Here is a 15,860-nt window from a genome sequence, read left to right as displayed (position 1 = left end):
ATTACCTAATCTAAAATCCGCTGGTAGCACTAGTGGTTAAAAAAGGGTGTAAGAATTTGAGAAGTTGGTTTAGTTGTTTATAATAGTCAGTATTTGGTTGTATCACCGATTTGGGAGTGATCTTATCCAATTTATTAATTGGTATTCATCCTATTTTATAAATATAATTATTGTTGTTATTATCATGATTGTTTTGAATTGTTACGTTACTTTGTAATCGCTGTTTCTAAACTAGTTAATTAGAAAGTTATGAGTGTATGTTTTTGAATATTCCAGAAATGTCGTCTAAGGATTATGATCTGGTGAGTAATAATATTATTTAATTTACGTGAGTGGACATTTAATAGAATTATTGGGCGGGACATGTAAATAAATTGACTTATCATCAGAATAATTTATTTTCATTCATGTAAGTAATACAATTGGCAAAATATTGTTAATATTTTTTATGTTACTTATGTTAATGTTTTATTAAATTAATATATACTGAGAAACATAAAATGGTACATATAGGATTATGACATATTTACTGTCAGTGTTACTAAAATTTAAAAATTTAATTATATAGTTATGGATTCTCAAGATAAATATTGTAATATTCAATACTATTCCCAATTAGGGGAGGATAAGTATCTATGTATATATATTCTATTTTTATTGTAATACACACCAAACACCCACATTATAATTTAACTGTGACCACTATGTTATGTAAAAATAGATAATGGACCCCTATTTCCTTGCCCATGTTTGTTATAATTATGTGGCTTCAAATTCTTTAAACCAAACCTTATAAAAAATTTTTTTAATTATAATGGTTTCTTTTTTTAATCAATGATTTCCTTAAATATAGTCTATCCATGAAATATACTTATTATATTTATATATATATATATATATATATATATATATATATATATATTTTTTAAATTTTTAAATTTTTTTTGTTTCTGTGTGACTTTTTACCCGAGGCTTTTTTACCAGGAACTTCTTCCTAGGGACTCTTTTTCCTGATATCTTTAAACTCAGCATCCCTTATCCTAATCAGACACAATAATAAAGCTTGATATAAATCACTTTACAACTATTTTCTAAATATTATATTTAAAATATAAAATTGATTTGTAATAAATATTGATTGAAAAAATAAGAAATATTTAGAGAATAAAACTTAAATTAAAAAAAAAAATATTGTTTTTTTAGTTGTCATAATGTAATCATTTAAGATTTAATTATCATATTTTTGAACTTATAAGTTTGAAATTATATGAGACTAATGATAATAATTGTATTACATTAAAAAAGTAGTTGTCTCTTCGTTGTAAAATACCTCTTAGGTACAATATATATTATTACATTTTTATGTAATGTCTAAATTATCTAAATACTGATACATGTATATAAACACATGTAGTATGGATGATAAACAGTTCATTGGTTACTATTTACTAATAAAATTAATTGTTAGAGGGATAAGGTACATTTGAGTATAAATAAAAATTTTAACCATTTTAATATATTCATACATTAAATTTTGTCTAAATATTAAGTCCTTAACATTTTTTTAATAGACATTGTACTTGTTTAAGTATTGTAATTTATGATATTTTTGAGTTGTGTATGCAGAAGTAGTAATATATTGTTACAGCATTTTGCAATATGAATTATGATTAAGAGAAATGGACAATATATATTCAAGAATTAGTTTCAATTGAATAAACAGAGTTCATATGATAATAATACATTTACTTATCAGCTTAAATAGCTATTCAACTGTATTACAGGTCTTTTTTTTTATTACTATATTGTATTCAATATTTTGTATGTATCCACACTGGTTTGTTGGTTTAGGAATGCTAAACAATTCATTAAGGTATCTGCTACTCTTTAAATTTTATAACTTATCCTAGTTATTGTAATCCAACGAGATAGATTCTAGCTCTTGATGCTAAAATATGTAAGTTATGCTAATGGTTGTACAAGATTTTGGAACAATATTTCCTGGAAACTATTTAAATTATAGATTAATATAAATGTACTATAGAATTATAATAGGTATATAATACAAATATACAGTATAAGAATATAGTACTTATAACTTTCAAATGTGGTACTAGCAATCGTTCTTAACTCAATAAATTAGTATGTTTTAATAAAATTCATCTTGTGTGTTTAATATGTGTTATTAAATTATTTATTATTATAAATTTTATTTTTTTCCAATTAGGGTTGAATTTATTTTTATGTTATATTTATTATTTAAATAATATATTTACATTGTTAACTGTAAAAATGCTTGATACTTAATTATATTCCTCATTATAAAAATAAACTTTTGGCAATGATCCATAGCAATTTGGCATAATTATTACTTAACTATTTTTCAACAAATTATTTAATTACATATTATATATCTATATAATTAAAATTATACATATGTATATAAAATATAAATTATGATAATATGTTATTTCTAATTATTTATGTCGTTTAAATAAAACTATAATATATGTACATATTTCTACTGTACTTATTAATTTTAATTTTGTTCTACAATGCTCCAATAAAATAATTTTTAATGACTACCTAACTTTGCTTTTTTTTCTTTATTCATAGTTCCAAGTTAAAACAATTGCTAAATTTTTATTAAAATCGTTTTATATACTATTTTTACAATATGTTATATCTATTGGATTTAGAACCTTCTACCTTTACGAGGGTTACCATTAATAATAAATAAATGTTCTATTATATTTATTCATTCATATTAATAATTGTTAAAGCATTTATTATAAAATTATCAAAAAAGTTAATTTATACTTTTACGTAACAAATATGTTTTATTTAATTTTTTGACATGTTAAATATTTTGTAATTCATGTTATGAAACCTCTTAAGCACCAAATTTAAATTAAGATTTGCTTAAAATGTATATTTATGAAATATTTCATTTTATGTAAGTAGAGCTTGATGCATCAAATTATATTATGGTATTAAAATATTGCATAACTTTTGTAAAAAAATATTCCAGTTAATAATATAATATAAATTACATTCAAAAGAAGTTTTTTGAAAGATGCCAAATATTACTATTATTACATACTTTGATAATATTTTTTCTTTGATAACACATCTTGATATTTTGATAATTATTTTATTACCCAAACATGTTTACAGATAAATAAAAAATCCTATTGATTATTAAACCATACAAAACAATAATAATTAAAACTTCACAATTTAATTAATGAATAATGGGGGTAGTCAGAACTCAATGTTATTTATGTTATCTAATGTACCCAAAATAGATATTGAACTGATTTTAGTTTGTTGAATTGATACTATTTGGCAATTTATCAAAGAAAAATATATTCCTTGTTCGTATTTAAACTAATTATAACTAAAAATTGATCTTTCATCTGTTTAATTTACTCGTGTAACTAATAAAAAATAGTTGATATCGATGAATACTGTAAATTATCTTTATTTTTAAATTTTTTCCACATGTTGGCTAATACATTATCTAGTCATTGATATTTGTTCTAATATTTGTATGCATTGTATATTTTATAATTTTAGATTTATTATTAGTTGTTGTTATATTTATTATCTTTGCTTATTGAAATTATAAGTTTATGATAATATTAGGATAATTTTCAATACACCGATTTTAAGAAAAAATAAATGTCCGTTTACCAATAATGTTATTAATAATAATATGCAAATTTAATATTTTATACTTAAAAAAAATATGACACTATTAATAAATATAAGGATATATACTATATAAATAAGATATCTATTTATATTATAATACAATTGTGTAATCGATTTATTTTTATTTTAGCATGGCAGAACAGACTCATATCGTGTTGCCACAGTCCCTTCTTTATTTGATGATAATAAGACAGTAGATGGGAAACCAAAAGTAAAGAATAATTTATACCTAATTTAATTTTAGTACATTTTTTTTTTTTTGATATATGATTTTTAAATTACTATTAATATTTTAGACAAGAAGGAAAGCACCGTCGTCCATTAGTACTAAGTATAGTCATGCTGAAAACTTAGATGAACTCAAAGAAGATCCATACTTGGATTATCATAAAATATCATTGGATGAACTATATCAAAGATTTGGAACACATCCTGGAACTGTAAATATACACTCATTTATGAGTAGCAACATAAGTATAAATTAAAATTGTGAAAAATTTCATTTAAATGATATGAAATGGGCCGATAAATAACATTTTTTTAATAGATTTTAATGAGAAATATTTTTATAGTTTATGTTCAAATGTGAATAATTCGGTATGTGGTAATAAATTAATGAAAAATATAAGTTTCAAATTAAATAATTTTACAATAAAAAAGATAGGGAAAAAAACAGATATTATAGCAGAAATTACAAGGAGAAGATAAATGTAGGCTGGACATGCTTGGAGGAAAGAGGGTTCTTTTATTAAGGTGGTTTTTAAAGAAAATCCAATTGGGAAAAGACCGTTAGGAAGACTGCGTTTACGATGAGAGGATCGTATTAAAAAGGATGTTAAGGCAGTAGAACCAAATATACAGTGGAGAGAAGTTGCAGAGGATAGGGAAAGATGGCGGTAAATTTGTCTGCAGGGATGGTCTTGAAAGCCATAATCCACAAGAAGAAAAAGAATAAGATATATATATATATATATATATATATATATATATATATTACGGAAAAAGTAGGAAATCTGGGCGTTGTAATACAATGTATACATGTATTATAGTATACTATACACAATGTCTAAATATTTTCAGCAATTTACAAATTATATTCTTAACACTCGAAATTATCATACATTTATCGGGCATTGTACAAGAATTATAAACAACAATCATATTATTCTCAGTCATATCCAACCATCTCTTTTTTGGTTTTCTTCTTCTTTTCTCTTGAACATTCATTTTCATAACCACTCTTACTGCTTTTGTTTCCTCTCGCTTCATCATCTATCCAAACCATCTCAGTCTATTTTCTCTCATTTCATTATCGACGTTACACCAACACTACCTCTCATATATTCATTCCTTATTCTTCTCTTGTCTCTCCACTCATCCATCTAATCATTTTCATTTTTGCAACACTCAATCTGTTCTATTCTCTTGTCAACCACTCAACACTCCGAACCAGATAGCTTAGTTAGTCTCACTACACTCCAGTAAAATTTACTTTTCAGCAAAATTTGAATTCTTTTATCATAAAAAAGCTCTGATCTCTCTATTTCATCCAACCCTACTAAATCCTATGTTTTATATCCATGCGAAAGCTCCCATTCTTTTGTATAAATTATCCTAAATGTTTGAAGTTCTTGACTTCAATTATTACATCACCACTTATTGTCCTTTGGTCTACTCATACCCTTAATTTCTTGATATCTTCCTCTAAAGTCATACTCTATATACTTTATTTTATTTCTACTAATTCTTAATCCCTTTCTTTCAAAGGCTAACCTCCACTCATCCAACTTCTTATGAACTTATTTCAGATCTCCTACCAAAACTATATCATCAGCAAACATACACCATGGTATTTCAACCTGTATGTCTTTCGTAACTTCATCCATTACCCCAGAGAAGAAATAAGTGCTTAGAGCCAACCCTTGATGCACACCAATTCCTACGTTAAATTTTTCTGTTACACTGCACAAAATAATTACACTAGTTCTTGAGCCTATGAAGGCAAATGTATGAACATACCCTGAATGAAATTTATAAATATTTTTGGGACCTCTTTTCTTATTAATGCCCACAAAACTTCCTTTGGTACTATGTCATATGCTTTTTCTAAATCTATAAATACCATGCACAATTTTTTCTTTTCTCTAAACTTCTCTATTAGTTACCTAACACAAAATAATGGCATTTTTCTGGCATAAAACCAAACTGATTATATTATTTTTTAGCCCTCTCATATTTCTTTTGTTTTCCATTTAGTTTCCTGAACACAACAAATATGAACTTTCCTCTTCTTTAATACTTCCATTCATTTTCTACTTCTACCTGTTAACGTTCTAATATTACAGGTGCCTATACTCACTATACATATATACATATCTCTCATACCTAGTTGTAGATTTAATCTGGGGCGCAATGGTGATGTCCCTACACCGTTGATATTACCTGTGTTAGGTAGACCTGAACACATAACTGGTGAACCAGTTACCACACTGGCTGTCCAGCTGGTATCACTAATTTCATCATTTAGGCCTCCTCCATCTCTAGTTGTGATACTTCTTCTTACTTGTCTTTCCTGCGGACATCCAAGATGGGACAAACCGCCTAATTTTTGTTTTGGACTCCTCATATTCTTTGACAATGTGCAATTCTCCAATCTGACGCAACCTCATGTAGTCACCTCTTACAAATGGCTGAGGAACCGTGGAAGTATTCTAATCCCCTTCTACAGGGAGAATACTTAGTTAAAAATATTTTAATATTTAACATACTAAATAAGTTATAAGCAATATACTTGGGTGGAAAACCATTGTATCATATGAATTAATTATTACTATACCATTGGCACTGTTGATTTTTGATTTTTTACAATTTATGTTAATTATTTAGTTCTTTATTCTTTTCAATTTTAAGTTAATTTAACTACCATATGAAGAGGTACATTTGTAATTGATTTGGATAGTTATTTGTTAACATTTTTAATTTTAATTTAGGGTTTAACTCACGCTAAGGCTCGTGAAAATTTAGAAAGAGATGGACCTAATACTCTTACACCACCAATTACAACACCAGAATGGATCAAATTCACAAAACAGATTTTTGGTGGTTTTTCAGTATTATTATGGTGTGGAGCAATTTTATGTTTCTTAGCCCATACTGCAGAAACTAGTACTACAGAAGATCCAAATGATGATTATGTAAGTTTCTATACATGAGTTAATTGAGTTTTTATGAACTTGTTTATAAATACCTGCAATCATGCAAATTCCTAAACTAATTATAATTTCAATAAAACTACAGTAGAACCCCTCTAATCCGTCACCTTTGAGACCAGGGATGTGGTCGGAACGCGAAAAAGGTTGTCTTATCAGAATATACAGAAACATTTGAAGACAGCATTTTATCAAATTAATTTATTAAATGATTTTAAATTACATACATATATTAAATTATTTACTGCATAATATATGTAACACAAAAAATTTGAACGAAAGTATTACATATATACATAAATGATAAAAAACAATACAGAAATAGATTTTTGTTTAACTATAAATTGGGAAATTAATATGTACATATTTTTAAAGTATTTGTATTAATAATTCTATTGTCAGATCAATCAAAGTAGCGGATTAGCCAAGGGCAGATGAGAGGGGTTTTACTGTATAATAATTTGAAAAGTTTCTATTATTGTATTAATTTAATACATTTAATTTAAATACTATAACCCAGTTTTACTTGGGAGTAGTATTAGTGGCTGTTGTTATCATCACAGGAATCTTTTCATATTATCAACAAGCTAAATCTTCTGCAATTGTGAATTCATTTAGGAATTTAGTTCCTCAGGTAAGGCAGAGATTTAGCTGAAATTATTGTGTTGGTGTGGTTGAGCTTTTGTATTATAATTTTATATATTGTATTAGCATGTGTGTGGGTTAGTATTCAAATGTTACTTCAGCTTATTTAAGGGATTCACTTTAGCTTGCTTTTAACTATTTTTTATCGCAGATTTATTTAGGTTCAAGTTTAATAGCTGTTATTGTAGTCACTGGCTTTTTGTCTTACTGTCGACAGTATAATCAAGGTGCAATTATTTGGTCATTCTATGAAACAACTTCACAGGTCTGTCAATCTTTGTTTGAATTCACTTTTACATAAGTAGTATTAGTATTTTTTTGCACAGTATAAAAAATGATAGATAAAAGCTTTGAAAAAAATTAGACCTCACTAATAAAGTAATAACTTCAATAACTTCATAATTTATAAATCATTAAAAAAATATTCCATTTTTGCAAAAATAATACTTTATAATAAATATTTGCTTGGATCAGAATTTAGAATAATAATAATAATATTGAAATACATTGCATCAATATTTTTTAAAAGAATATTTTATTTAAGAAATTAAAAAATCAGTTTTATTTAAAAATTTTTAAACTAAGGCTAGGAACATGAAAACAATTAATTAATTTAAAACTATAAAAATAAATCTCATAACTTACTGTAAACAAACTTAATACAGTAAAAATAATAATTTTATCATTGTTTTAATGATAAATGCAACATAAATTTGATTATTCATTATACAGTATTAAATTACTAATGTATTACTAATTGAGTGAGGTTGTTTCAAAATAACCCGCTATATTCATTTAATATTCATTAGTGGTTTCAATTTCTAAACAGGACTGCCAGAGAAAATAAACTGCCACTCATTGTGTATATCCTATAAAAAAAAAAAATGCCCAGAAATAGGAAACTAACTAACTTCTGTTCTATAAATTATTTACAGAATTATTAATAACCTTAATTGTTATAATCCCTAGAAAAAAAAAATTTAAATTTCTTTATAGAAAGATTCATTTTACATCGTCAAAATGCTTTTTATTTTAACTTTTGCTTGTAAATTATGAAAATTGTAGTTATTAATAATTAATCTATTAAATACATAGAAGTTAATTTTTATTGTGATAATAAATTGTAGAGTTATTACATAAAAAAAAAAATAAAGTCATTCAACTCAAAATAATAGTGTAATATTTTAAAAATAACATTTAACTATTCATTTTTAAATTACTAATTAACTGATTAATTACAAAAAAATCTGTAACATTTAGAACTGCATAATATTAATTAATTACATTTTGAAATTATTAATAATTTTAGGTTATACTAACATTTTTTTTTTTATTATAAATTTACAATAATTTCAAATATTATTTAAATACATATTTTGTTTTTCTTTCACCTTAACTTTAAAACATGAATTGAAATATTTGTAATTTAAAAATTAAAGAATTATTTGAATTTTTGTAAAATAGAAATAAAGTAACAGTTTTTAAATGTAATATAATTAAAACATTTTCTAAAAATAATAAATAAGCTTAAAATATAAATTACTGATTTATATATATATTTATATATTTGTTCAACTTGAATTCTTTAGACATTGAAATAATGTTTATGGTTTTCAATGATTTTTTAACACATTCCTTGTAAAGTTTTGTAAATACCACAAAAACTTGAAAATTTCAAATCATATTTTTCCCTCTATATTTTAAATTGTATTTATTATTCCATTAATTTTATAAAACTTATAGTTGCATTTTAATCATTATTTATATATAAAAAAAAAACTTAATGGCTTAGAATTGTTTATTATTAATTAAAATGTACCTAATTTGTTAAAAGTATGTTTAATTAAATATCTATTTGTTTTTAATCAAAAAAAATTATTTTGAGTTTTATCATTTTATTTATTGCACAGCATTTTTCATTAAAGGTGTTGGAATATTGATTTATTTTAAAATAATTATATTTTAATACTGTTACTTAAATAGTTTGCTTTAGTTATACGCCAAGGTGAATCACTAACACTACGAGCAGAAGATCTTACTCTTGGTGACATTGTTGAACTAAAATTTGGAGATCGTATTCCAGCTGACTTAAGAATTATTGAAAGTCATTCATTCAAAGTGGATAATTCTTCACTGACTGGTGAATCAGAGCCACAAAGTCGTACTTCAGAATTTACCCATGATGATCCTTTAGAAACTAAAAATTTGACATTTTCTTCTACACATGCAGTTGAAGGTTCATAATTATATAATATTTTATAATAATAACCATATTTATACTATAGTTTAATTGTATTAATTTAGGTACTGCTAAGGGTGTAGTTATTGCAGTTGGGGATAATACTGTTATGGGAAGAATTGCTGGGTTAGCTTCTAGTTTAGATAGTCGACCAACACCAATTTCAAGGGAAATAATTAATTTTGTCAATTTTGTTAATATAACAGCCATAATAATTGGACTATTGTTATTTATTATTGCATTGATGATGGGATGTTATTGGTTGGATGCTATTATTTTCATGATTGGTAGGTCAATAAGGTCATCTTATAGATTTATATTTAAAATATATACTAAAAAAATTATTTTTGTGTTAGGTTTTCTTGTTGCAGCTGTTCCAGAAGGATTGTTAGCAACTGTAACTGTTTGCCTAACATTGACTGCAAAACGAATGGCATCTAAAAATTGTCTTGTAAAGAATTTAGAAGCAGTTGAAACACTTGGTTCTACTTCAACAATTTGTTCTGATAAGACTGGTACTTTAACTCAAAATCGTATGACTGTTGCTCATATGTGGTTTGATAATCAAATTATTGAAGCTGATACTACAGAAGATCAGTCTGGTGTACAATATGATCGATCCAGCCCTGGATTTAGAGCTCTTGCGAGAATTGCCACACTTTGTAATAGAGCAGAATTTAAGACCGGGCAGGATGGTGTACCTACTTTAAAAAAGTTTGTTGATATTATATCAAACAATTAAATAACATTTACTAAATTCCAAATATAATTGTCATTAGGGAAGTAAATGGAGATGCTTCAGAAGCTGCATTACTGAAATGTATGACACTTGCTCTTGGTGATGTTATGTCTATTAGAAGGCGTAACCGTAAAGTTTGTGAGATTCCTTTTAATTCAACAAACAAATACCAAGTAATTAAAATTAATTATAATATAAACTTGAATAAATGTTCTGTTATAATTTAAAAAATGTTATTATTTATTAGTTGTTCTTTACTAAATTATAGTATATTTATTTAATTATTTTAGGTTTCAATCCATGAGACAGAAGATTCTTCAGATTCTCGATATCTGTTAGTTATGAAAGGTGCTCCTGAACGTGTACTTGATCGATGCTCTACCATATTTATTGGGAGTAAAGAAAAAGTTCTTGATGAAGAAATGCGTGAAGCATTTAACAATGCATACCTAGAATTAGGAGGTCTTGGTGAACGTGTGCTTGGTTTTTGTGACATGTTGTTACCATCAGATCGTTTTCCTAAAAATTTTATGTTTGATGTTGATGAACCAAATTTTCCATTAAGTGGCATGCGATTTGTTGGTTTAATGTCTATGATTGATCCTCCAAGAGCAGCAGTTCCAGATGCTGTAGCTAAATGCCGTTCGGCTGGTATAAAAGTTATTATGGTTACTGGAGATCACCCTATTACTGCCAAAGCAATTGCAAAATCTGTTGGAATTATATCTGAAGGAAATGAAACTGTAGAGGATATTGCTCAAAGATTAGATATTCCTGTATCGGAAGTTAATCCCAGAGATGCTAATGCAGCTGTTGTACATGGTTCTGAACTATTAGATTTGCCCCCTGAGGTTTTGGATGAAATTTTAAGGTAAAAATTAAATTAGGTACTTGTGCGTTATCACGCCTACCGCCGACTCACCACGATACCATGATTTTATAACATATTTTTAATACGTTTATAATAATACAAAACTACCCAAAGCTAAAAGTCAATGTATTTATTGATAATATAATAATAACATGTAAAATATTATAAAATAAAATATGTGATAATATAATATGTCAAATTTATACATCAAAAATTACGAGTAAAATTTATAAAATTAAATGTAGTAAAAATGTAAAAATCGATTTGTGATGGCCATTGTTTTGCAATAATATTAAGTAAAATGTTGTACTTGTCTTCATTATGATTGGTATTCCTCCACATAAATTCCGTCAAGTAGGATTCTAAATGGTGTCTCGCTGTACCTAAGGCCGTATTTAAGGGGGGGGGGAGCACTGGCTAAAACTGCTCCAAGCGCCAGTTTTTTGGGAGCGCAAAAATTTTATGGTCGGAAATTTGCTCACTTGTAAATTATTGAACTTTCAAAATTATTTTAAAATTATTATTTTCATAGGTTCATGAGGATCTATTTCCTATATTTTCTGTGGATAAGCGCCTTAGAGAGGCACCAATTTTTTTCTTGTGCCGGGGTGCAAAATTATTAAATACGGCACTAGCTGTACCTCTATGATGTTTGTTTCTCCATTTCACCAATCCCCAAAGTCTTTCTATTCCTTCTGTGTGAGCATGTGTATTTGGATCAACGAAATTATAAGAATGATTCATATACCAATATGAGGTAGTTGTGCAGTAGGTGCTGTAACGAACAAGTACCCCTAAGTAAACAAGGTCTTAGGAAATATAAAATATTTTAATTAAAACTGTGTAATATAGATACCATAAAGAAATAGTGTTTGCAAGAACTTCACCTCAGCAAAAATTAACAATTGTAGAAGGTTGTCAAAGAATTGGAGGAATTGTTGCAGTTACTGGAGATGGTGTTAATGATTCACCTGCGCTTAAAAAAGCAGATATTGGTTAATAATTCATATTTAATGTTGTTGACTCAATAATATATTAGTATATATTTTAGGATATAATTATTTACATACTTAATTGTTATTAAATTCTTAAAAATTATTAATTAATTAGGTGTGGCAATGGGAATTTCTGGATCAGATGTTTCTAAGCAAGCAGCTGACATGATTCTTTTAGACGACAATTTTGCTAGTATTGTTACTGGAATAGAAGAAGGACGTCTAGTATTTGATAATTTAAAAAAGTCTATTACATATACTCTTACATCTAATGTTCCACAATTACTACCTTTCATTGCTTTTATCATGTTAAGCATACCATTGCCGATTGGTGCTATTGCTATATTGTGCATTGATCTTGGTACAGACATGGTAAGAATAAACATTATATTTTTTGAATATTGTTACATTGACAGATATTTTCTTTGGCAGAATGTTGATAGTTATTTGGTTTGACGTTTGTTCACTACAGTTTTGATTATAATTAGGCTAAATATGAGGTAACCATAGAATTTTTTTTTTTATCTAGAAACAAATTTAATTTATATCTAATCAATTTATATATGCTCTTTTTAACCTACCAATTTCTTTAAATTGGTAAACAACTAGAATATTTTTATAAAATAAATAATGAACTTCTGTATAATACAACTATAAAATGTTAATATGAAATTATTCATTTTGTGTTATAATTTAATTTTAATTTTTATAATGAATAAACTAATTGCAAATTTAATTTATGATGTAATATTGATTAAATAATATCCATACACAAGCAAATAATAGAATACAGTCTTAGAATATATAAATTTTGTAACAGTACTAATTGATGTTTTTTATATTAATACGTTATTGATTCTTGTAGTTAATGAATAAATAATTATGTGTTTATAGTTTAGTAAAAATGCTTAATTTACTATTTTAGCTATTGCTTAAAAAAGGTTTTAGTTTAATTAGTGAATATATCAAAAAAAAAATAAATATTAGAAGCTGTAGTTTATGTACTTCATTAGAATAAGCTTGTTGTATTTAGGTCCCAGCCATTTCATTGGGTTATGAACATCCAGAATCAGATATAATGAAACGTCCTCCTAGAAATCTAATTAGAGATAGACTTGTAAATAACAGGTGAATATATGTGTAGTATTTTATTTTATTATTTTTTTTTTTTTTTTGCTTCAGCTTTTTATCTTTTAATAATAACTTGCTTTGAAACTGATTTATAATTGGCATGTGTTTTTGCTTAAAGTTTTTTAAAACATGTATTAACTGTGCTAATCTGCATGTTTTATTATTTTATTTAATTTTCTATACTTTCAATGTAACAAAATAACAATGGAAAAAAATATAACAATTATAAAAAATTATGTTTGTGGGTGATTTGTTTCTTGTTTTGGGACTGCTAGATGCCTGGCATTTCACTTGCATTTGAAACTGGCGAATCAAACCTAATGAAAAAGAATCCATCTATAAAAAATCCTCTTTTTAATGTCAGGTAAACTTAATAAACTATTCTTTGTTTCTTTTACCTTCTTCATAATTGAATGCTTGGCAAGTAGTTATTGGCACATAAATAAGAGCTGAACAAATAAATATTAAATTCATTATGTTTTTAACTTGTGTGTGTATATATATTTTTTTTTAGATTAATATCTTTAGCATTTTGTCAATTGGGTATCATTGAAGCATTTGCTGGTTTTTTTACCTATTTTGTTATTATGGCTGAAAATGGATTTATGCCATACAAATTAATTGGAATACGTCGTGAATGGGACTCTAGGGCAGTAAATGATTTACCAGATTCATATAATCAGGAATGGGTAATATATATTTTTTAAATATGTGTCTTGTATGCTATTAAAATTTTAATATGTTTATTAAAGACATACCAAGATCGCAAATCCTTAGAGTATACATGTCATACAGGATTTTTTATAGCAATAGTTGTAGTACAATGGACAAATCTTATAATATGTAAAACAAGAAGAAACTCAATTGCACATCAAGGAATGAGGTTAAAAACTGATTGTTTAAAATTAAATTCTAAAAATTAACCAATATATTTTTTTTTTTAGAAATATGGCTTTAAACTTCAGTTTGATATTTGAAACCATCTTAGCATTGTTTTTATGTTATTTACCTGGAATGGATGAAGCACTACGCATGTATCCATTAAAGTATGGCATATTGATTTTAAGTTAATAAGATTCATAAGTTTTAAAATTTATTTTTCGTAAATATTTTTTAGGTGGACTTGGTGGATTCCTCCAATACCATTTGCATTAGCCTTATTTATCTATGATGAAGTAAGAAAATTTTATATAAGACGAAACCCTGGTGGTTGGTTAGAAAAAGAGACATATTATTAAGTAGTTTTAGATGATTAAATTAAAGTTGATTTTATTAAAATATCACTAATTAAAAATTATTCTATAATAAGTAAGCATTGTCATGAATATTTTGAAATCTTATATTAAATTATTATTATTCATCTAAGAATAATAATAATAGAATGCACTAAAATTAGTATATTTTAATAATTAATAATTATAATTATTACATTAATTAGTTGCTAAAAAAAAAAAACATTCGCCAATATATAAACATTTTTTTATTTTACATTATGTCAACCAATTTTTAGGTTGCAAAATTTTGAATATATGGTATTACATAATTTATTATCGTTGTATAATATTTTACTATGTACAAAAACCTGAACTTCTTACACAGGGTTACTAATAGTAACAAAATTAAAATATTTATTATACATAAAATTTCAAAAATATTTTTAATAACAATAATTATTTTTATTTGTTAGATTCTTATATTTTTTATTTTTTATAACCATATAAAAGTACAAACATGAATTAATTAATATTTAAAGTTTTTGAAAAGTTTATAATCATTATTTAACTTATTTTAATTTTTTACAATACTGAAATAATTTAAACTTAAATTTTTCAATTTATCTTAAATAGTTGGACAAGGTGTCCATACAGTTCATCATAATTTATTGAAAAATCTCATTTAATAGAATTTTTATTTTTAAATATTTTCAAATATATATTGTATTATACTATATAATTATATTATCACATCCGTCCCTTTGTTAGTTATAATGGTATAATACTGATATATTCTAAAGTATTATAGATTTATGAATAATATTATTAGTATTAAAACTACTTTATTTTTAGGTTGAAGTATTATTAAAATATAATTAGTTTAATATGCTTATTTATATTTTTAATAATAAATAACATTATAATGTTATAAAGTATTCAAATATAATAATAAATCAATATTAAAAATATTATTTTAATTTATGTTGTAATGTGTAATTCAAATAATGTAATTTTTTTGGCTTGTTAGTTATAAAATTAGAACGTAATACAAAGTTAACATTGTGACATTTTGTACTAAAAAAATTATACAATAATTATTT

The 15,860-nt window shown here is 25.3% G+C and overlaps 2 protein-coding genes across 8 annotated transcripts in view; one reads left to right on the top strand and one right to left on the bottom strand.

Annotated features, from left to right (window-relative positions):
- The first annotated feature begins 75 nt into the window (after positions 1 to 75).
- Positions 76 to 14,881, top strand: LOC112685224 (sodium/potassium-transporting ATPase subunit alpha). Of its 6 annotated transcripts, none has more exons than XM_025557049.1 (18): positions 76 to 302; positions 3,848 to 3,928; positions 4,014 to 4,157; positions 6,708 to 6,911; positions 7,447 to 7,560; positions 7,723 to 7,836; positions 9,555 to 9,807; positions 9,876 to 10,097; positions 10,167 to 10,524; positions 10,590 to 10,722; positions 10,840 to 11,420; positions 12,273 to 12,415; positions 12,531 to 12,787; positions 13,822 to 13,910; positions 14,061 to 14,235; positions 14,299 to 14,429; positions 14,491 to 14,592; positions 14,664 to 14,881. In XM_025557049.1, the coding sequence occupies exons 1-18, from the start codon at positions 258 to 260 to the stop codon at positions 14,782 to 14,784; spliced, it is 3,267 nt and encodes a 1,088-aa protein (XP_025412834.1). In that variant the 5' UTR covers positions 76 to 257; the 3' UTR covers positions 14,785 to 14,881. The 6 variants fall into 6 exon arrangements, with proteins under 6 accessions (XP_025412834.1, XP_025412833.1, XP_025412836.1 ...); XM_025557048.1 differs by lacking the exon at positions 13,822 to 13,910 and adding an exon at positions 13,449 to 13,543; XM_025557051.1 differs by lacking the exons at positions 7,447 to 7,560; positions 13,822 to 13,910 and adding an exon at positions 13,449 to 13,543.
- The window catches only part of LOC112685225 (ecdysteroid-regulated 16 kDa protein-like), a 29,031-nt gene continuing 27,124 nt past the window's right edge, over positions 13,954 to 15,860 (bottom strand). For both annotated transcript variants that reach the window (XM_025557055.1, XM_025557054.1), the window contains exon 5: positions 13,954 to 13,995. The gene's annotated coding sequence lies outside the window, so the exon portion shown is untranslated. The remainder of the gene's footprint in view (positions 13,996 to 15,860) is intronic.

Source organism: Sipha flava, unplaced genomic scaffold, assembly GCF_003268045.1.
Source record: "Sipha flava isolate LNK unplaced genomic scaffold, YSA_version1 269_pilon_pilon, whole genome shotgun sequence".
NCBI classification, from domain to species: Eukaryota; Metazoa; Arthropoda; class Insecta; order Hemiptera; family Aphididae; genus Sipha; species Sipha flava.
This window is presented reverse-complemented; position numbering and strand designations above follow the sequence as displayed.

Coding starts and splice junctions, on each gene's coding strand:
- LOC112685224 (XM_025557048.1), top strand. CDS start 258: ATGTTTTTGAATATTCCAGAAATGTCGTCTAAGGATTATGATCTG. Junction 3,929..4,013: donor CAGTAGATGGGAAACCAAAA/GTAAAGAATAAT, acceptor TTAATATTTTAG/ACAAGAAGGAAAGCACCGTC. Junction 9,808..9,875: donor TTCTACACATGCAGTTGAAG/GTTCATAATTAT, acceptor GTATTAATTTAG/GTACTGCTAAGGGTGTAGTT.